Genomic DNA, 23,624 nt, shown 5'->3' with positions numbered 1-23,624 from the left:
ATTCACTTTTTTAAAAATCTCAGTAAATTAAATGGTATTTACTAGGATTTATGCTTGATTTTGCTTTTTGCTTTCTTCCATAGTTCAACTATGCCATTTATTTTGCCTAACCTAATGCAAAAGATCCGTGCAACAAAGTACTCGTCTTCAAATGCCTACCTATAAACCGAGCTTGTGCTTTGTTACTTTATTTGATAATAAGGACATAACTACTTGAACCAAATCTGAGTGGCACAGTGACGTAGCAATCGAACCAAAACTAATTTGCAATTTATGGACGATTTATAAAAATATAACAAATTGCATGCACATAGTGTAATAGCCCCAGAGACCTGGGTTTGATCCTGACTATGGGCGCTGTCTGTGCAGAGTTTTTAATGTTCACCTTGTCACTGCGTGGGCTTTTTCCGAGTGCTCCGGTTTGGTTTCCTTATCATCTTTAACTCAGGAAAGCAAGATTTAATTTTTGTGGCTTTTATCACTTCACTGTCAGAGGTAAGGTAGCTCTTCTCAGCCCACCTGGGACCTTCCAGGTTGTATGGCTGAATTGGAAGCCACCATCCCAACCCTGAGGCAATGCTACAGTTATTGAACTACCTTCTTTTCCAAAGACTGTACTAAGTTTATAGTTTCAAGTGACAATGTTTACCAATGAATATAAGTGTTCAATTCCATCTGCAATTCAGGCCAGGCTTGATAAGTGGCAGTAAGACCATGTTTGTGCTAGGCAATGCTCTACCCCAGCAAGAGCGGGCTGAGCTACCTTTCCTTAACATTCAATAGCATTACCATCAATAAGCCCTACACTATTAACATCAATATCATCTTGATGGTTACAATTGACTAGAAATCAAATTGAAAAGCCCTTCAACATTTACAATGCACAATTCAGAACTGTGATGGAATACTCTCCACTTGCTTGGATGCATATAGTTCCAACTGCACTTAAGTTTAGGTGGCACAGTGGTAGAGCAGCTGCCTCACAACGCCAAACTCCAGGTTTTCGATCCTAACTACTGGCACAGGTGTTTGTACGTTCTTCATTGACTGCGTGGGTTTTTTCCAGGTGCTCTGGTTTCCTCCAATATTCCAAAGACATGCAGGTTTGCAGGTTAATTAGATTCTGTAAATTGCCCCTAGTATGTCATATGAGAAAGTGGGAATAACTAGTATACGGTGATTGGTGGTTGAAGTAGATTTGGTGGGTTGAAGGGCCTGTATCTCTAAACTAAAAGGCTTGGTGTTATTCAGAATAAAACAGCTTGCTTGATTGGCATCCCACCTATCATCTTAAACATTTACACCATTAACCTTTGGCACACCAAACCTGTGATGTGCATGGTCTACAAAATATGCTGCCATTATTAACTGGCTACTCTGACAACATTTTCTGAACCAACAATCTCTACCATCAAGTTGTTTAAGAAGGAACTGCAGATGCTGGAAAATCTAAGGCAGACAAAAATGCAGGAGAAACTCAGCGGGTGAGGCAGCATCTATGAAGCGAAGGAAATAGGCAACGTTTCGGGCCTAAAGAAAGGTTTCGGCCCAAAACTTTGCCTATTTCCTTTGCTCCATAGATGCTGCCTCACCCGCTGAGTTTCTCCAGCATTTTGGTCTATCTCTACCATCAAGAAGGGTAATGGGCTTGTCCCTTTTAGGCGACTGCAGGAGACTATGCAGTCGCCACATGGTCGCCACATGTTCGCGGGTAGTTGCCGTGGAGTTGCCTTCATGGTCGTGAGGAGTTTCCGCATCCTGGGAACTAGTTGTGGCCTCATTATGATCGGCGCAAATTTTTTGACATGTTGAAAAATAGTGGCGACTAGAATGAAGCCGCTATGGAAAGTAGCGAGAAAGTGGGTCGCCAGGAGCTGCATAACGGGCTGGTGAAGGAAGTGATGTGTTTGCATACATGTGTGTGTTCCACTCTGACAGTCGCTGTTCCAGTTGCCGTTTTTTTCAGGCGACTGCTGGCAACTTGACAGTCGCCGGCAGTCCGCTGAAAAACCGCCTAAGTGGGACAGGCCCATAAAGGCAACGTGTGTACAGCATCACCTGCAGATTTTCCTCCTAATAGCCTAATTTAGAAATAAATTGATCCCCTCATTGTTCGGTCTAAATTTAGGATCTCTTTCCCCATAGGGCTATTGGAGTACAATCACAAGGAAGGTGTCAGGAAATCATGAATAAGTCCAACTGAAACTTCTTGAGGGCAATTAGAGATGAAACATACACTGGCCTTGCCAGTAACATTCATATATTATAAAGGAATATAAAAAGAATAACATAAAAGACTGATTTACTAACTCAGCCATGGAATTGAGTCAACATGGTCTTACTAATTTGCTGTTTTCCATCCTTTTTTCCTTTTATTAATTTTTCCCTGCTCTCCGCAACTGTTATAATATCCATTTGTGAGTAGTAGGTTGAAATGTTCAATATTGATTGATTATATAGTGCAAATGGTTTTACTAAATAACTGGCCATAATTGTGCTCGACATTATTGCTGAACGTATCAGAGAGAAAACCTTACTGTGTGTTTTACAAAATCAGCTGGCACATTTAGTGCTCACTGGCTCCGGTGTTCACATTATGATGCCACAGCTACTCCAGGAGATTTGTGCTAGTACTCATGCTAGCTAAAATCACAGGATATTTCTGAATGTTGACGTATTTGGCTAGCTTATTTACAAAGTTGCTATTACTCTGTAACTGAATTATGCTTGAAGCATGTGTTGCCAACTGTTTCATGGCGCATACTATTTTCACTTGGCCAATATCATGAAAAGTATGGTATTGATTTTGACACTCTGCAGTTTTCCCGGTTCATACTGTTCAAAATTACTGCCATTCCATAGATGCATATTGCTCAATATGTCTATTCCAACAAGTGGGCTCTACTAGAAGTTAGTATGGAAGTAATTTAATTTTTCACATGTTCTTTATGGAAATTATATTCCTTTCCAATTCTTTACTCTTATTTCAAGATGATTTCCTTGTCCAGAATAACTTAACTACCATAAATTCTGTGTAGTGTTTCTGAATTTCAACTAAAATCATTTTTTTTTCCAGAAAAAGGTGGTTGAACAGCTGAGGAAGGATTTGATGGTAAAACAGGAACATCATGAAGGCAAACTGCCAATGCAACAGCCACAGATACTGCCACAGCAGCAGCAACAGATTGTACCACAACTGAGCAGCCCACAGGTAATAAAATGGTAACACATTACAATAAGTAACAAGCCATACCTCCTGTCAAGTCTGCACCAATTATTTTATTTTCAATTCATTTATTTTCATCACTGTGCACGGAGCTATCTAATGAGCTTGCAACGTGTTGCACTGCAAACATATTCTCGCCTATCAGTAGCAACAGTTTTTCTGTATGATGACAACAATGTGAAACAAACTTTTAAAGTTAATCTTCAGTTGTGTGCCCATTACATTTATCCCTTATACAATTGTCTCCTTGGGATTATTAGCAAAATGTGTCTTTGTTTAGATGTATTAATTTGAACATTGAAAATTGTGTGGCACTCTGGGTTGTTGTCGTCTTTGCAAATTCCAATACAGCAATAGTTTATTTCTGATCTTTGGAGGGTTGAAACTTGTATAGAACAACTGTACCTTTTAGATTTATCTACTGGCCCAGTAGCCTGAGGAGGCCTTTCATTTATCACTTTTGATCGTGTCTGACTGATTGGATGGAATCTTTTTGGGTAAATTTCTGGCTGTGAATTAGCTTTACATGCATCAGAACATTTCCCTTAAAGATGACACCTGGAATACAGGTTTTTTAAACTGTAGCCAAGTTCATGCTTCTGTCACAGCTAATCCAAGTGTAATTCCCTTCAAAACGGATTCTGTGCTATGTGAGGAAGTGGAGCTTACAGAAGGTGCTTGATTCAGTTAAGAATGAGGACCAATGAAGTGGTTGACAGGGTGAGAAGGAAAGCTAAGATAGTCAGCGAAGCCTTGGAAGAGAAAATAAAAGGAGGAGATAGGGAGTCCCAAGCAAAGGAAAAAGGAGAATATTTGAAGTCCATGTGGCGACAAGGGACATCGAAGAGTGTTATGGCAGAAATAAAGACAAAAAACTGCTAACAACCATCAAACATTGTCCCAAGATTTCGACAAAAAATACAATATAGAATATCAATTTAAACATATCTTTAATTTGCCTGGAGAAAATTGGAGTGCCAAAAGGATTGAACTGGATATTACAATACAGGGGCGCTGCAGGGAGTGTTGCTGCCTTAGTGCAAGAGACCCGGATTTAAGAGGATCAGGAGTATGTGCAACTCTTCTCCTTGAAAGGTAGTTGAGGCAGAGTCTTTGAATTTTTTTTAAGACAGTAGATTCTTAATTGCTTAGGCAGTGAAAGATTACCATGTAGATAATGCAGAGTTGTGGTTGAAATCATAGCTGTTATGATCTTGTTAAATGATGCGATAGACTTAAGAGCCAGGAATGTACTTTGGCTTCAAATTCATATTTCGTCAAATCAGATGCCAACTCATTATCAATCCCATATTGAAAAATAGACACTTAGAGAAGTTGTGCAAGTGTGGCCTGAGAAAATGTACACAAGGCATCAAGAAATAAGGACATTAGTATTCAGGGGGAAAAAATCTTGTATAAGAAAGAATGATGTACATATTCTACTGAATAAAAAAGAAACTTGGAGAAAGCTTTGAACTGAAAGTTTTAGTTCACAAATTAAAATTATAATGTACCACTGTTATGAAGTAACTTTTAAATTATTTTTGTAATATTGCTTGAATCGAATATCACCTTTCACCTGCTATAAAATCTGCCTCCCTTTTTCCTTTTCTCGTCATAGTGTTTCTAATAGATTGTAAAAATATGATTTTACTCTCAAAATAAATGCATTGTTTCCCAGTACTGTTCACTTTCCCACGACATCCCTGAATTTCCAGTTTATTTTATCAAATATATGGACACAACATCCCACTGGCATTCCGATACCAATTGTAACCTTGCACTGTTTGTGTACATTTTCCTTGCCATTTGTATATTAATGAATGCCATTTCTGATTTTTGGTTTCATTTAGAAAATTTCATTAAATTTGCTTCCAATATCCTCACTTCCCTTGCCTTCAAAAGTCTATTTCTGTTTTTTTTTAACTTTCCTCTATTTTCAATTGAAGGGATATATGAGCAACAATAATTAAATGCCAAAACTTCCTCACATTATGCTTGCTTTATGAACTTCATTTCCTTTTGTCAATTTACTTTGCTATCACATTTATTTTGATAATAATGCCCACTTTATTAAGTCATTCTAGTATGCTCTCCTTTTTTTTTAACTTCAACTTCAGATTCCCATGTACCCACAATTGATGGAGCCCTCAACTATCAGTTCCATTTCCATGTTCTGCATTGACTGTTTTTATCATTCCCTCCCAGAATCAGGATGGCCTCTCTCCTTGTCTGTGTCTCTCACTACACTTCATCAGTAGATAATCTTCATTCATTTCTGATTGAAAACACGGCACATTGGCATTTCCCCCTCATCTTTTGATAGAATAAAGGAATAATTTCCTCTGGAACACTGGTTCACTCTTTCATCAGCACCAACACTTCCCATTTCATTGCAGGAGATGCAATGCCTTCCCTTTTAGCTCTGTCCAGAGCAATAAGCCCACTTTGCAGACATCAGTATTCTGTGCACTCTTGTCAGTACAGTGTATTTTATTTGCTTATCATAGTATTGTATCATTTGCTGGTGTAGAGATACCAAATAGCAATTTTATGGATGTTTAATTAATCCACATGTATGACCATGACCTTCTGGTCATCTACCACCTTGATTCTCCATAACACTTGGCATCTCGTTTCTGAGCATGGCATCCTACGCTATTCTAATGAAGTTCAATGGAAGCTTTAGGAAAAGCACCTTGGCTTCCATGCTAGTATATTAAAGCCTTTTGGACTCGCCCGGAGTTCAACATTTTAGTTGATGGACATTTACATTTTCTGTTTTTATTTTAGATTTCCAGCATCCACAGATTTTCTCCTTAGTATTTTAGGAAATGATTTTGCTACTCATATTACAGCTCATCCACTCAAATGTTTGATTTTCACTGTCCCATTATTATTTTCTTATAGTTTGCACTTTTTTTGGTGCTTTTTCCCCCGCTGATGTCTAGAACATAGAGAATCATACTACAGATTTTACATTTGGCAAGCCTGGGATGTAGCTGTGTCATTTGTTAAAATATCTTCTCAGCAGTTTGTGAATAGTACTATTTTGGTGCATGTATCCATCAACATCACACAGGACCCTAGTTATATGGAGCCTCAACGGTTAGATCGAGGGAGCTGGTAGGTTTTTGCAACTAAGTGTTTTACGTATGAGAGTTCCAGACAACAGCATTCTATAGTCTCCCTCAATGTAAACAATACTGTTTTTTTTGTTGTCAACGGATACACAAACTATAGAACAGGCCCTTTGGCCCATGATGCCTGTACGGAACATGATGCCAAATTAAACTAATCCCTCTGCCTGCATGTGATCCATATCTCCCCATTTCCTTCATATTTATATGCCAATCTAAAATGTTTATGTGCCCATCTTGAAACCTCTTAAACACCACTATTGTATCTAATTACACCACCCCCATGCAACACATTCCATGAACCTATCACTCTCTATGTAAAAGAAAATGTCCCATGTATTTCATTTAATCTTTCCCTCTTTCACTGTACACCTGTGCCCTCTAGTATTTGACATTTGCACCCTGAGAAAAATATTCTGCTTGTCTACCCTATCTATGATTCTCACAAATTTGAGAACTTGTATCAGGTCTTCCCTCAGATTCCGTGCTATGGAGAAAACAGTCCAAGATTGTCCAACTTTTAACTAATACAGGTGCACAACCTTTTATCCGAAAGCCTTGGGACCAGACACTTGTCGGATTTCGGAATTTTTCGGATTTCCGAATGGAAGATTTTTAGCGTAGATTAGGTAGGTAGCGCGGGCGGCTTGAAAAGTCTGGAGCGGCTGCCTCCTCCCCGGAGACCGGGGAATCATTGCATAAATGTTAGTCAGTTAGGTTGGAGGGATTTTATGTGGTGGGGGGGGGTGAAGGGGGAAACTTTAATTCTTAGTCCCCTACCTGGTCGGAGAGGCGGGGAGCGGGCAATGCCTTACCGGGTCGCCGTGCAGTAAGCTCCGGAGCGCTGTGGCCGCCGACTCCCAACATCGCGGAGCTGCGGGCGTCCGGCCGCGGGCGGCGCCGGTTGGAGCTCCGACCCCGGCAACTCTACCCCTGGCTGCGCGGCGCTCCAAATCCAGGGCGGCCCGCGGCCGGACGCCCGCAGCCCCAGCGCCGCGATGTTGGGAGTCGGCGGCGTCGCAGCGCTGGGATACCAGCGGGGAGCGGGCAATGCCTTACCGGGTCGCCGTGCGGTAAGCCCCGGAGCGCTGTGGCCGCCGACACACAACATGTCGGCGGCCACAGCGGTGCTGGGGCTGCGGGCGTCCGGCCGCGGGCCGCGCTGGATTTGGAGCGCCGCGCAGCCAGGGGTAGAGTTGCCGGGGTCGGAGCTACAACCGGCGCCGCCCGCGGCCGGATGCCCGCAGCCCCAGCTGGGAGTCGGCGGCCACAGCGCTCGGGAGCTTACTGCACGGCGACCTGGTAAGGCATTGACCGCTCCCCGCCTCTCCGACCAGGTAGGGGACTAAGAATTAAAGTTTCCCCCTTCACCCCCCCCCCCCCCTTCACATAAAAGCCCTCCAAACTAACTGACTAACATTTAAGCAATGATTTACAGATGTTTAAGTGTCTCCCCGGTCTCCGGGTAGGAGGCAGCCGCTACAGTAGTACAGACCTGGGTTGACCGTGGGTCGTTTCGGGTCAAGTTTGGCGCCAAACGCGAGCTTTGGTGTGCAGACGACATCCTGGAAAAAATGGTCGGTTTTCTGAGTTTTCCGGTTTCCGGAACTCCGGATAAAAGGTTGTGCACCTGTACATTCTAATCAAGGTAGCATCCTCGTAAATCTCTTCTACACCCTCTGCAAAACCTCTACATCCTTCCTGTAATGGGACAAAAAAAACATACAAAACTCCAAATGCAGCCTGACCAAAGTTTTGTAAGCCCGCAACATGACTTACTGTCATTCGCATTCTTTACCACCCTATCTATTTGTGTTCCTACTTCCAGGGAGCTTTGGTCTTGGATCCCAATACTATTAAACACCTTTAATGTTGTTAAAGGTCCTGGCTTTTCCCTTACATATGACCTCCCAAATGGCAATGCCCCGTCCTGGCCTGGATTATACTCCATCTGCCTTTCTCCTCCCATATCTGCTGCCGATCTGCTTCCTGCTACATCCTTTGACAATGTTCTTCACGGTCTGGTACTCCACCAATTTTTGTGTTGCAAACTTAGTAATTAACATTTTCGTCAGTCAGTTATATAAATCGCAAATAACGATGGTCCTAGCAGTGTTTCCTGTGGCATTCCACTGACCTCCAGCGAGAGTGACACCCTATCACCACTACCCTCTGTCTTAGTAAGTGTAATACGAATCCAAATTACTGAGTCACCATGAATCCCATGCAGTTAATTTTCTGGATTAGCCTACCATGAGGGTACTGTCAAATGCCTTCCGAAATTCCATGTCGACAACATCCACTGCCCTGTCCTCATCAATCATCTTCGTAACATTGTCAACAAACTCAATCAAGTCATGACTGCCCACCAAACCCCCCCCCCCCCCCCCCCCCCCCCCGAATCCACTCCAGCAGATCAGACATTCTTTACAAGAGATTATAAGAATTAATAGGATCATGAGAGGCAGCTTTTACACACAGGATGGTGGGTAAATGGAAAAAGCTGCCAATTAAATAATTGAGACAGTGCAACAATGGCATTTGAAAAGGAATTTAGATGGGAAATGGGCCAAATGCAGGCAAATATCTAGCTTAGATGTGCATCTTGGTTTGCAGAATTGTTCTGTTTATGATAGTCACAAGGGTTCTTTGTGCTCAAGCATTATTAGCACTGGTCGAATTACTTTTCTGTTACTTAATCTACATCACTGTGTTTATGATGCAATGTGCTATTTCTGCACAATCAAACAAATATGTGTTCTTCCCTAATTTCTGCATGCATCCTTTATATTTGCTTCAAATGCTAACAAGAGATCACCCTTTAAGATAGTGGAGGTCGTATTTTTTCTCTAATGGTTGAAAGCGATCAGAACACTTTATTAAAATGGGTGGAAGCAGACTGAATATTTTAAAGACAGGTAAATCACCACCTGATTTCGTTTAGAGAGACAGCGCGGAAACAGACCCTTCGGCCCACCGAGTCCACACTTACCAGCGATCCCCGCACATTAACACAATCCTGCACACACTAGGGACAATTTACATTTATATCAATCCAATTAACCTACAAACCTGTACGTCTTTGAGGTGTGGGAGGAAACCGAAGATCTCGGAGAAAACCTAAAAGGTTACGGGGAGAACGTACAAACTCCGTACAGACAGCACCCATAGTCAGGATTGAACCTGGGTCTCAGACACTAAGGCAGTAACTCTACCACTGCGCCACCGTGCCGCCCGCCTGATATGCAAAGTAGTTAGACAGGGTATCACAGGGACACTTCTTTGGCTTTTTAAGGAGCAATAGAAAGCGAGATTCATATTTCACAAATCTTTATTGGGATTGATGAACATTTATTGCCTGTCCATTGATTGCAGCATTGCCTGTCCATTTTAGTTTTGACGCCTCAACAATGCACAGATTACCATAAACTTTGGTTATCAGGGTACCAGTTCACAAGAGTAATTTAGCCAGTTCACAAGAGGATGGACAAAACAATGAAATTAAATGCCCAAAAGTAGTTCAGTAAGTTTGCTCTATTGAGACTTGAACTGTTACGTAATTTAAAACTGTACTGAATAAAATAAATTTACAATTTGTTGGTTCAGTTATCAATAATATCTTTCCCACAGCAACAGATAACAAACAGGGCACACTCTGAAAATTTCAACATAGAGCACTTTTGAAGTCACTTTTCATATTACATAAATCAACATTCGTCCGAGTCAGCATGGATTTACGAAGGGGAAATCATGCTTGACTAATCTTCTGGAATCTTTTGAAGTAACTAGGAAAATGGACAAGGGAGAGCCAGTGGATGTAGTGTACCTGGACTTTCAGAAAGCATTTGATAAGGTCCCACATAGGAGATTAGTGGGCAAAATTAGGGCACATGGTATTGGGGGTAGAGTGCTGACATGGATAGAGAAGTGGTTGGCAGACAGGAAACAGAGTAGGGATTAACGGGTCCCTTTCAGAATGGCAGGCAGTGACTAGTGCGGTACCGCAAGGCTCGGTGCTGGGACCGCAGCTATTTACAATATACATCAATTATTTGGATGATGGGATTCAAAGTAACATCAGCAAATTTGCAGATGACACAAAACTGGGTGGAATCATACCAGCTGGATCGGAGCGGCCTTTCCTGCCGGGGACCGGGAACCGGACCAGGGCTGCTACAGCGGCGGCGCAGCGCTGGAGTCACCGCGGAGCGGGCGATGCCTACCTGGGTCGCCGTTTGGAGCTCCGGAGCGTTGGGCCGCTGCTCAAACATCGTGGAGCTCTGGTGCGGATAGCTTCCAACGCGGGCGGCGCTGACCGTCATCGTGGAGTCCTGGGGTGCCTTGCAGAGGGCCGCCAGCAGCAGTCTCCACCTGCGGACTTTGGGAGCCGCCGACTCCGGTAGGAGGGGGCCGACTCTGTGTCCACGCCGCTGAGGACGTCCCGCCGCCCCGACGTCGGACTTGTATCACCCCGGCGAGAGGTCCTGGACATCGGGCCGCCCGTAGCTGCAATTGTGGAGGACTTGGGGAGGCCCTGACCACGAGGAACAGTGGAGGAAGAGACTGACTTTGGTGCCTTCCCACACAGTGGGAAACTTTGATTCTGCTGTGTGGGGATGTTTTATGTCAAATTCTATAGTGTGTGTTCTTTATTTTTTTTAATTGTATGGCTGTATGGGAATTTCATTTCACTGTGCCATCTGGCACATGTGACAATTAAATGTATCTTGAATCTTGAACTGTGAGGAGGATGCTATGAGGATGCAGGGTGAATTGGACAGGATGGGTAAGTGGGCAGATGCATGGCAGATGAAGTTTAATGAGGATAAATGTGAGGTTATCCACTTTGGTAGCAAAAACAGGAAGGCAGATTACTATCTAAATGACATTGAGTTGGGAAAAGGGGAAGTACTGCGGGATCTGGGGGTCCTTGTACATCAGTCTATGAAAGTAAGCATGCAGGTACAGCAGGCAGTGAAGAAAGCGAATGGCATGTTGTCCTTTATAACAAGAGGAATCAAATATAGGAGCAAAGAGGTTCTTCTACAGTAGTACAGAGCCCTAGTGAGACCACACCTGGAGTATTGTGTACAGTTTTGGTCCACTAATTTGAGGAAGGACATTCTTGCTATTGAGGGAGTGCAGCGTACGTTTACAAGGTTAATTCCCGGGATGGCGGGACTGTCATTTGCTGAGAGAATGGAGCAGCTGGGCTTGTACACTCTGAAGTTTAGAAGGATGAGAGGGAATCTCATTGAAACATATAAGATTGTTAAGGGTTTGGACACGCTAGAGGCAGGAAACATGTTCCCGATGTTAGGGGAGTCCAGAACCAGGGGCCACAGTTTAAGAATAAGGAGTAAGCCATTTAGAACTGAGACGAGGAAACACTTTTTCTCACAGAGAGTGGCGAGTCTGTGGAATTCTCTGCCTCAGAGGGCGGTGGAGGCGGGTTCTCTGGATGCTTTCAAGAGAGAGCTAGATAGGGCTCTTAAAAATAGCGGAATCAGGGGATATGGGGAGAAGGCAGTAACGGGGTACTGATTGGGGATGATCAGCCATGATCACATTTAACGATGGTGCTGACTCGAAGGGCCGAATGGCCTACTCCTGCACCTATTGTCTATTGTCATAACATTCAACTGTTTGCAGTAACATTTATTCAAATTAAAATATTTTCCTAAATATATTTGTAAGACATGCATTTCATTAGCATATTGTATTACATATTAGAGGTCATTAAGAAACTTCTTGAAATGTAATCACTTTTGTAATGAGGACGTGGCAACTAGCTTATGTGCAGGAAAGGTCCATAAAGAATAATGTAGCGACTGGTTATGATTAATTAGGGGGGGATTACATAGAAACATAGAAACATGGAAAATAGGTGCAGGAGTAGGCCATTCGGCCCTTCGAGCCTGCACCGCCATTCAATATGATCATGGCTGATCATCCAACTCAGTATCATGTACCTGCCTTCTCTCCATACCCCCTGATCCCTTTAGCCACAAGGGCCACATCTAACTCCCTCTTAAATATAGCCAATGAACTGGCCTCAACTACCTTCTGTGGCAGAGAGTTCCAGAGACTCACCACTCTCTGTGTGAAAAATGTTTTTCTCATCTCGGTCCTAAACGATTTCCCCTTTATCCTTAAACTGTGACCCCTTGTCATGGACTTCCCCAACATCGGGAACAATCTTCCTGCATCTAGCCTGTCCAACCCCCTAAGAATTTTGTAAGTTTCTATAAGATCCCCCCTCAATCTTCTAAATTCTAGCGAGTACAAGCCGAGTCTATCCAGTCTTTCTTCATATGAAAGTCCTGACATCCCAGTCTGGTGAACCTTCTCTGTACGCTAAGGCAAGAATGTCTTTCCTCAGATTTGGAGACCAAAACTGTACACAATACTCCAGGTGTGGTCTCACCAAGACCCTGTACAACTGCAGTAGAACCTCCCTGCTCCTATACTCAAATCCTTTTGCTATGAATGCTAACATTCACTGCCTGCTGCACCTGCATGCCTACTTTCAATGACTGGTGTACCATGACACCCAGGTCTCGTTACATCTCCCCTTTTCCTAATTGGCCACCATTTAGAAAATAGTCTATTTTTCTGTTTTTGCCACCAAAGTGGACAACATTACATTTATCCACATTATACTGCAGATTCATTTTGGTCAGGACAGTTGGAAGAGCTTCCTTACATTAAAGTTTGCTATCATGCAATGGATTGATGTGAGAAGATGGGGCATTCCGCTAAAGTTTAATACAAAATAATGCATCACCAACATTGCCACAGCCTGGTGGTGTAACAATTAATATGTAATTCGGAGTCTATAGGGCTTGAATTTCGCTGTCTTGGAAAAAATTGCAGTGATTAACTTTTTATATGTCTATTCCTAATATTTAAAACGTTAAACTCAGACTTGAGAGGTATCATTTTTTCAGGCCACTATCAAACATAAAATAGTTGCTAATGTAGTATTATCCTTCTTCAGCACTTCGATTTTGCCAATCTGCTTTCCAAGGCTTCAGCTCATTAAGCATTGGGTACAATATGGCTCCTGATTTCATTTGAGCCTGTAGACACAAACATGTGAAAGTTTATCCTCTTGATCCAATACATTTTCTGATCGGTTAAAGATCTATCTTGTAATTGGCTGACAATTGGCTAACAGACTTGAGATATCAGCTGAGATATTTTAACGGATGTTATCCTTGGATCTAATGTGAACAGCAGGTTTGCTAGGGTAAAATAAAAATCTGATTTCTTTTAAACCATCATTAGTAACATATAGGTAGAGAAAACTATATGAAGAAAATGAAAAAACAAATTAGAAATTAGCATTCATTTAGGCTCTTTAGGTGTGTGTATATATAAGTGACAATATTACAATAATTCCCAAGACTGGCATCTCATTTGCAAAATTATAATATCTGGTAATTCATCAGGTTTTATAAGAGGTGATCATTTAAAAATGATCGGTGCAGAGAATTCATCTTTACCTGCTACAAATCTATGAAGTAATTAAAATTTAAAATAATTAATTTTGATTCATGGTTTGCATCACAGTTGATCTATCTGTTTTCGATCTTCCGCTTTAAAAAGAACTTTAAAACTACTGGGATTAAAATTTGGTTAATTAAGAAAATATCTTGGCATTCTTATAATGAGTGATACACTTATTTGTGCCTGATATTTTGATATTGTAAGCCAGTTTATCAAGTCTTGGCAGATATATTGAAAGTTGACCCATAGTGGAGGTATCTATTATTCACCTTCAAATTAGTGTCCCATCACCCAGATGTAGCAGTGATTTTTGTTTAGTCTTTTGGATCTATTTGGTATAAATCTACTTATAATTATTATTCTGAATTCACATCACAATCTTTGTATTCCTTGACTATTTCAAAAGTTTTGATCAATTTGATGCTTTCTTAGTTGCAGCTTTATCACCTGCACTTCATTATTTTCCAAAGGTTTCTGATTAAAGTGTGTCAGTCGTCAAAGCCACATTCAGGCTGCATTAGATGCTGAACAATGCACCATAAAGTTAGAGCAGCCAATTTACCTACAAATAGAAATTGCGCTAGCCATCTGTATTTATTGAGAATCTGATTTCTAAGTGACGATTTTCTCCAGAAACGGAAGAAATTCCCCATTTGATCATCGCCAATGTAAAAGAACGGTGGAGAAAGTTTAAATGCTGAGAATGTACCAAGGCTGTTAGCATATGTGTATTTTTACAATACTGGCACACAATAATGTGCAAAGGAAGTCAAATTTCAAATTCCTTCAAAAAGTTGACAAGCACTTTGGGTTCATGACTAACATAGTATCAACAAAAAATATAAGAAAAGATAGCATATTGATGGCAAGTTTCCGAAAATGGCATCAGAATTCCCAAATACATTTTGTGTAACGGTTGTCGAGTGGTGTCTACCAGTGACCTGGTTAGCACAGTAAGTGCACGCATTTCTTATTCCTTTCTATGTTATGAATACCACATGGAACAATACAATTGCAAACACCTTTTCCACTTCATTCACCTGATCATGTAGTAGGTAGACAAAATGCTGGAGAAACTCAGCGGGTGAGGCAGCATCTATGGAGCGAAGGAAATAGGCAACGTTTCGGGCCGAAACCCTTCTTCAGAATAATAGAATAGTGCATTCATCTGAGTGGACACCGTGACACGCACTACATGATCATACACACAAACGTACGTTGCGGTGGGCACTCAAAGGTTTGGTGTCCCAGAAAACGAACATTACATTATTAGAGAAAACCAAACATCTTCACCAATGTGATCTAAACGGTACATAACCTTATGGATTTGAGCTATATCGATGGCCGATGATTCGTCAGAAGGTTTGATTTGGGATGATTATTTTAGTAAGTAAAATGTCTCCATCACGGTCGTTGTGGAGCTTCTGGAAGTTGACACGAAGGAATGAAGTTAGCGACTTGGTCCATACGAAAGGTAAACAAGAGACAGTGTGTTGCTAACTTGAAGATTGGCCCAGTTTCTTAGTTTTGATGACCAATTTATGCCCCCCAAATTTTTTTTATTGACAAAAAAGTCGGAAAATATATCATAAACGATCGTTGTGTTTTTGACAGCACAATGTTTTTGAAATATTAATTTTGAATATAAGAAAACATAATTAACTCGCTCAAAAATCACTACTACCATAGGATACCTCGTTGGGGTATGTAAAAAACAGTAGAGGTTTGGACCTTACGGAGGTACCGACCTCGATAACGGTCGGTATGAAAATGGACACCAAGCACAACGACCGTTATCGGATCTTTGCTAGGCGGATTACCAGACATGTTACTGTATTTGTCTCCTGGTATTGATGAATATATCTCTCTAGATTATTATCAAAACGTATATGTATGGGGGGGGGGGGCCATATGAAGATTATTTATGAATTAAATATTCATGACTAAATGTGGCAAAGTTTTTATGTCATATTTTTGGTGTCCAATCTGGTGATAAAACGATGAAAATTTGTCTGTCATGAAAAAAGTCTTTGACTGTCTTGAAGTTATCTAATTTATATCTTATTTATAAGGTTTCACATGATGGGTAGATTTTTGTTAAGAACAGTGTATTGGTGTAAAAACCTGAATCATAATCTTCTTCAAAATCTTTCCAGTATTGTAAAAACACTCGTATCCAAGCTTCTAAATGATTCAGCTTGTGAGACGCCTCTATAGTTTGCACCCCAGATTTGGAAGCTCTTAGTCTCAGATGGTACAAAGCATGATCTTTGTAAATATAATGGAGATGAATATGTAATTCTATCAAAATAGTTAATTTGCAGATCAGATTAAGAGCAGATGATTTACAAAGTACTTATGAAGACGGGTTTTGCAAATCCTAAATCATAGCATGGATAGAAAATGTTAAATATTCTTTAGTCCTCTTTCTGATCTTTTTTATTTAATATGCAAAATTTGAGATGCTGAGAAAAATAGTTTCAGTTTGGTTGCTAATGTTATTTTTACATTTAAACCATATACTGTGTAGTGTAGCTGGATATTGTGTAAATTGTGGGGAAAGCCGTAATAATATTGCATAGCCATATAGCTTGAATATTCCAATACCTTTTATTAATATACCGTAGGTTGCTATGAAGTACAGAAATATGGTGTTTATAGTCCCATGTTGGGTGTGGATTGCCTCGGACAATTTGTTGGAGTATCACACAGAGCATAGGTCAGTGCTGTACAGGAGCCGGTGTTAATGTTTGTGCTAAACATGTTGCGAAGTTAAACTGATCTCATCTGCCTATCTATGATACAAATCCCACGATTTCCTACACTTCTATGTGCCGATCTAAAAGCCTCTTATATGCTACTATCACATCTGCCTCCCCACCGCTCCTGGCAATGCGTTCTAGGCCCCCACTACTCTGTGTAAAAAATAAATACTAAAAATCTCCATTAAAATGTTCCCCCTTTCAACTCATGACAGTTACTTATAGTCTTGGACATTTCCACCCTGTGAAAAAGGTTAGGACAGTCTACCTCATCTATGCCTCTCATAATTTTATATACGTATTAGGTCTCCCCTCAACCTCTGACGTTCCAGAGAAAACAATCCCAGTCTTGGTTCTTGGGTCCTCCAAAATATTCCAACTGGAATTTAAACTGGAGGTGGTGAAGGGAGGGATTAAGCCAGAAAGGGTATAAAGAACACACACTATAGAATTTAACATAAAACATCCCCACACAGCAGAATCAAAGTTTCCCACTGTGTGGGAAGGCACCAAAGTCAGTCTCTTCCTCCACTGTTCCTCATGGTCAGGGCCTCCCCAAGCCCTACGCAGTTGCAGCTAAGGGCGGCCCGATGTCCAGGACCGCTCGCCGGGGTGATGTAAGTCCGACGTCGGGGCTGCGGGACGTCCTCAGCGGCGTGGACACCAGAGTCGGCCCCCTCCTACCGGAGTCGGCGGCTTCCAAAGTCCGTAGGCCGCGCCGGGTGGAGACTGCTGCTGGAGACCCTCTGCAAGGCGCCCCAGGACTCCACGATGTTGTTCAGCGCCGCCCGCGTTGGAAGCTCTCCGCACCAGAGCTCCACGATGTTGGAGCAGCGGCCCAACGTTCTGGAGCTCCAAACGGCGACCCAGGTAGGCATCGCCCGCTCCGCGGTGACTCCAGCGCTGCGCCGCCGCTGTAGCAGCCCTGGTCTGGTTCCCGGTCCCCGGCAGGAAAGGCCGCTCCGATCCAGCTGGTAGGCCATGAGGTGGGGGGCGAGGACGCGACTCGGAGAAATAGTCGCGTCCCCGCCAGGAAGAGACTGGGAAACGATTTCCCCCTTACCCTGCCCCCCTCCCCCACATAGAAAAGTTAAAGTTTCCCCCTAAAACAAACTTTAGACTAACTAAAAATAAAAAAAAGATTGAAGGGACAGACAGGCTGTAGGTAGAGGCTGCTGCAGTGCAGCGCCCCCTCCCCCCCTATCCAGCCTGCAACTGAAACCCTCTAATCCAGGCAGCATTATGATAAACCTTCTCTGCACCCTCTCCAAAGCCTCCACATCTTTCAAGAAATGGGGTGGCCAGAACTGAACGTAATATTCCAAATGTGGCCTGCCCAAAGTCCTATGGAGCTGCATAGATGAGAAAGATTAAATGTTCTGTATCTGAGATGTTGAATTCGCTGATCTCGGCCTGAGCAGTCATTAGTTGTCATTAACTAAGTCCAGGAGGACATGAAAGAAACTAGAATTTAAGTTCTAATAGTTTTGTGGTATTACGAACTCAGAAGATACCTAAGGGAAGTCATGAAGTATGATGGTAAGAATTTCAAGTGAAAGGCATGAAATGTAAAATACAGGGGAATAGTTGGATTGTTAGCTTTGTGCAGAGTGTTGTGATTTGAGGTTAAAATAATTTAAATGTGCTTTTGTTAATCCACTTCCAGTTCTGTTGAGAACAATCTGAAACTACTATTCCACAAATTGATGTGCTTTTAAACTTTTCAGTGCAGGAGTCTAGATTATTTTGTTGGCTCCAAGCAATAAGATTGAATTTACTACATGGTCAATCTTTTATGACTCTAACCATTGAGTTAATGCTCTTCGCTTTTCTTTAAATAAACAAAGAGCTACAGTCTGATTTAGAGAGTACCTTTATTCAGCCAAGCCGAGCAGGAGTTATTTTGAAAACACAGGTAATCAAATAAGTATCCAATAAAATTGTTGGATTGTATGTTGGTAGATTGGAACGTTGTATAGTTATGAGGAACGTTTCACTTGCTAACCATGTGCATACATGAGAAACAATCATTTAAAGATATTTTGAATCAATCAATCATGTAATCACTTGGAATTGTGAAATGTCAAAAATATAATACTTTAAAACAGTATTGCTCAATTCACATATCAATGTTAAAAAAGTGAGGAATTTGTTGGGGCAGGATTTGATGTAGTTGTCAAGATCTTGATAAAAAGCTCTAATTATTGCTTGTGAGGAAGAATGTACTTTTGTATTGTGCAATGATACAGCATAGATCCTGTTCAATTTCCCACTTGAGTACATTTTTTAGGATTTGCATTTTCAAAACAAACATTGATATGATGTAAAGCAAATTCATTTTTTTACATTAATTGGAAGATGCTGTTATTCTTAAACACTTTTATAGGGACGCTTTTAGAAATGGTTTGATGAACTCGGCTTTTATTCTCAGTGTTTAGTACATGCTGTTCTAAAATACAAGATTAGTTTTTTAAGTACTTTGCGTACGTTTTCGAATGATTTTGAATGCCTCTACCAACTGTTCGTTTTATTTTTGTTCAACACTGCAATGGTAATTTAGTTATATAAATTGTATTGCTTAACTTGCAGCATAGTAGTATACAGAGCAAAGAAGTGAGCAGATGGACACAAGGAGAAAACACACAACTAGACATGGCTCTGAAGTAGCTCGTTCTTGAGTCGTTTGGTGATATTGTTCTTAGTTCACAAATTTGTTTTTTCAGTTAATGGACATGGTGCAGATGGTCATCCTATTTATTAAAATAACTTAAAATTTGTGTTGAGCCTGTTTACTATTATAGTTGAGTTGAAATATCCACTCACAACTTAATGTGTATGAATTAGGAACTGACACAAAGATAGTCTGAAGATGATGTCATTTTGATAACTACTTCAATTTACTTGCTCAACTTTTGTAATATGGCGCTACTGATAAGGAGATAGCAATTTCAGGACCGCGAGTAGATGTATTGTAATCTAATAGGAAACAGATTTAAAGTCTGATATTTTGTTGATCATCCAATTAAAATACAGTCAATCCTTTTTCTATTTTGACCAACCATTGTGATCGGTTTGGAACTCCAACACCAGTGCAGCAGCTCTTTTAGACCTGACAACAGAGACATCTTATCAAAACAGAATGCTGTTCATGTGAGACTACCTTTACCTGCTGTGTCCAAGTGCATTTGTGAAGTTATTATAATATTTGTAATGACATCAGCATAACACCACACTATTTACAAACAATCATTAGAATTCCCTACAATTATTCAACTGGGCAAATGTTTAATCTCACTTGCTAACTTCCCATGCATTCCAGCAATCTACCATGTGAAACGTTGTCACGTGCAGCTCTTTAATACACTTAACAGCTAAACCTCTACAGCTCTCTTGGGTCCAGATTGTTTGGAATAAAATTATATGAGATTAGTACAGAAAAATCCTGCTGGTATAAATGTTCAGCCATTTATTGACCAACAGAACAGGTACTGGAGTATGAAAAGGCAATTTCTATTTTTTAAAACAGAATTGAGTGATTTCAAAAGCAACAGATCCAATCAATGCTCTTGTTACTTTACAACATTTATGCATCAATGACGATGAACAATGAAGACACTTGATATGAGGAGGAAGCTCCATGAACATTCCCATTTTCGGTGCAGCTGTAATGCAGAATGAAAATTCCGAAGCATTTGTAACACTCTGCAGCCAGAAGTACAGAATAGATGATCCATCTCAACGTTCTCATGGAGGCCATTATAGATGCCATTCTTCCACCAAATGTATTCACCTCGTGGTGAGAAACGACGACGCATACAATGGAAATGTGAAAGACAATAAGGTTATCAGCATACCAACTATGATGCTCTAGATGTGTTCTTCAAGGCCCCTCACCTCCAGTGAAGCAGCTCTTGTAGGCCTAACAACAGAGACATCCATCCATTAAAACAGGATGCTGTTCATATAAGAGTTGGGCAAAAAGCAGGAAGTATGTTATTTGGCCAGTTGTCGTGTCATTAGAAAAGTGATAGAAAGTAATATCCCCAGTGTTATCAAGAAATAAATGTCCAGACATCAATACAGCCTTGTTACAAGCAGAATTCCGTACATGGGATCAGACTGACTGTTCTTGGCATCAAGGTAGCATCTCACTGGGCTTTACGTATATGATTCTAAGATAACATGCTGTCTGCTTGCTACCAGAGTCAATGATACCACTGAATAACAAACATTGAAAAGGGTGAATGGATAAAGCTTGATGCATAATGGTGCCAATGGTAGGGGTAGATAAAAAGTGTAGTCATGCAACAGATTTTGAGGAATTATTAAAATGGTTAAGGAACAGAGATTCAAGAACTGCTAATGCTGGAATCTAAGCAAACGATAAACTGCAGGTCAAACAGTATTGGTGGAGGCGAGGGGGTGGTCAATGTGTGGCAAGAAGGTACCCAGCATGTAAAAGTGATAGGAAGAGGTATGAAGGAAGCTGAAAGGTGATAGATGGAACCAGATAAACAAGTGGGGGGAGGGGTTGATGGGTAGATGGTGCCAGATTTAGTTTAGAAATACAACGTGGTAACAGGCCTTCGGCCCATCGAGTCCACACCGACCAACGATCACCCGTTCAGACAAATTATGTTATCCCACTTTCTCATCTACTCCCTGCATCATTGGGGTAATTTGCAGAAACCAATTAACCTACAAACCCATGCATCTTTGTGATATAGGGGGAAATTGGAGTACCCAAAGGAAACCCACAAGGTCACAGAGTGAACATTCAAACTCCACACAGACAGCACCTGAGGCAGGATCGAACCTGGGACTCTGGTGCTGTGAGGCAGCAGATCTACCAGCTGTGCCACTTTGTTGCTCTCTTTGAGAGGGGCAAGATGGAGTGTTGACACACAGGCTGGTAGATGATAGCTGAAAACAAGAAAGAAAAAAAAGTAGATTAAACCAGGGAGGGAGAAGGATGGAGAGGGAGGCTGGTAAGTGATGGATGCATCCAAATAAGGGAGGGATAATCGATGGATGGAACTGGGTGGGGTATTGGAAAGGTGAGCTAAAGGAGAAGAAATCAAATATGTTGGTTAGTGGTGTGTGAACCAAGTGGAACCCCGTGGTGGGAGGATGATGAATCTAGACAACAAAGTTGTGAGCAAGAGAAGGAAATGGTGAACAAACGCAGAGAGACACTGATGGGCTGGTAGGAGTGGGAAAACAACACTGAGGGTGTGGGTGATCTGAAATTGAATAACAATGTTCTTACTAGTTGACTGTAGGCTACCCAAGTGGGCAATGAGATGCTGTCCTTCTACATTGCGTTTGGCCTCACTGTGTCGGTAGAGAAGGCTGAGAACAGACAGGTTGCTGCAGGAATGAAAGGGGAAGTTGAAATGACATGCAACTGGAAGCTAAGATGTGGGCAGAGCGCACGTAGTCTGCAAATGGTCACCGTGGCTAGGCTTGGTCTTGACAATGCAGAGGGGGCCACGTTACAAGCACTGAATACAATAAACCAGACCTGAGGAGGTTCACACAAATCTCTGTCTCGGTTGGTACGCTGTCCCTGGATGGTGTTGAGAAAGGAGGTGTAGGGATAAGTGTAGTACCTCCTGCAACTATAGGGGAATTTGTTAGACAGGGAAAGGTGGGTTGAATAACCATGGAATCACAGCGTTGTCTGCAGAAAGGGCAGGGGGAGAGGGGATGATCTGGCTGGTGGTAGGTTCCGGTTGGAACTGCAGATGGCGAACAAAATATGGTGGGTGAAAGGTGGCAATCAGGAGAACTCTATCTCTGTTCTGTCTGGAAGAGAGGGGTGAAATGGGTGAAAGCAGATCTGCAGGAAAGGGGGAAAATGCTTGTGGGAAGTCCATCATCTGCAGCAGAGTAAGAAACACAACTTGTATGAATAGTATTTTCTCAATTGCTCCCAGTGCTGTATGCCTGTGTATATAGAATAGCAACATAATATAGATGAATACACTGCTGGAAAGATAGTGCAGGAGGAAGGGGTTTAGGTTTTTGAAATAATGGATCCACATCTGGGGTATATAGCACCTGTACATGCCAGGCAGCTTGCACCTTAATGCCCCTGAGAAAGGTATGCAAATCTAATTGTGCAATTAAGGATGATTTAATTTAATCTGCCAAGGAGATGGAAAGTCGATTATATATTTGCAGAAGGGATAAAAGATTTCAGCCAGATGATAACTCAGGCTAATTTATTAAGTTTATTCTCAGTTTATGCCATATGGTCTGGAGCAAAGGCAGACAACTGAAACTTAAGAATCATATAGTACTATATCCAGCAGCATTATTTCTCTGATGACAAGTTGAAAGTTAGAACTCTTGTATCTATCTTGGCAATGAATCCAGCCAAATATAATCCCTCACTAACTGCCCGCCAAAAGGTCGTTCCGTGCACCAGTCTTTTTCCACGTTACATAGCAAATGTGTCTTGCACAAAATATATTGACATTGCACTACTGACACAAGCATCAAAGCTAGAGGAAGGAAGTAGAATGTTCACAAGCAATTTGCATTTGGTCCTGGCGCCTTAGGCACACTCAAGATAAGGTCTGAATAATAGAGGCTGGGAAAAAAAAACTTCTGTGAAAGGAGTCTTACCCTCGAGCTTCCCTTAGAAACTTCGACATTGTATTAGATGGTACTCTCACATAGTTATTAAATCAACCTAAAATCAGTCAAAAGATATGGCTAGAGTGAATCTGGTTTTTAAGTATACTGAAATGCTGTGGCATAGTCCAAACACGGAGCACCTCTGTATACTTTTCTGTGGTGTGTGCAGTTACATTCATGAGATGACAAAATGGGCATGATCTTCAGCACATGAAGGAGCAACATAAGCAAGTATGTATACCACCTTTACTGGAGTCTCAATAGTCGAACAGCTGTGTGCAGGTGATGCTTGTAGTTGAAGTATTCATTGATTCATTCACTGAAGCATGAGGGATGAGT

General features: G+C 41.5%; 1 protein-coding gene across 5 annotated transcripts in view; it reads left to right on the top strand.

Moving 5' to 3' along the window:
- phf21a (PHD finger protein 21A) overlaps nucleotides 1-23,624 on the top strand; it is a 212,023-nt gene that overhangs the window by 108,606 nt on the left and 79,793 nt on the right. For all 5 annotated transcript variants that reach the window (XM_033039227.1, XM_033039228.1, XM_033039226.1 and 2 more), the window contains one exon: nucleotides 3,077-3,211. In XM_033039227.1, the coding sequence (XP_032895118.1) occupies nucleotides 3,077-3,211 (135 nt within the window). The remainder of the gene's footprint in view (nucleotides 1-3,076; nucleotides 3,212-23,624) is intronic.

This window comes from Amblyraja radiata, chromosome 20, assembly GCF_010909765.2.
Source record: "Amblyraja radiata isolate CabotCenter1 chromosome 20, sAmbRad1.1.pri, whole genome shotgun sequence".
Taxonomy (NCBI): Eukaryota; Metazoa; Chordata; class Chondrichthyes; order Rajiformes; family Rajidae; genus Amblyraja; species Amblyraja radiata.
The sequence above is the reverse complement of the archived record's forward strand: the minus strand, read 5'-3'. Positions and strand labels throughout refer to the sequence as shown.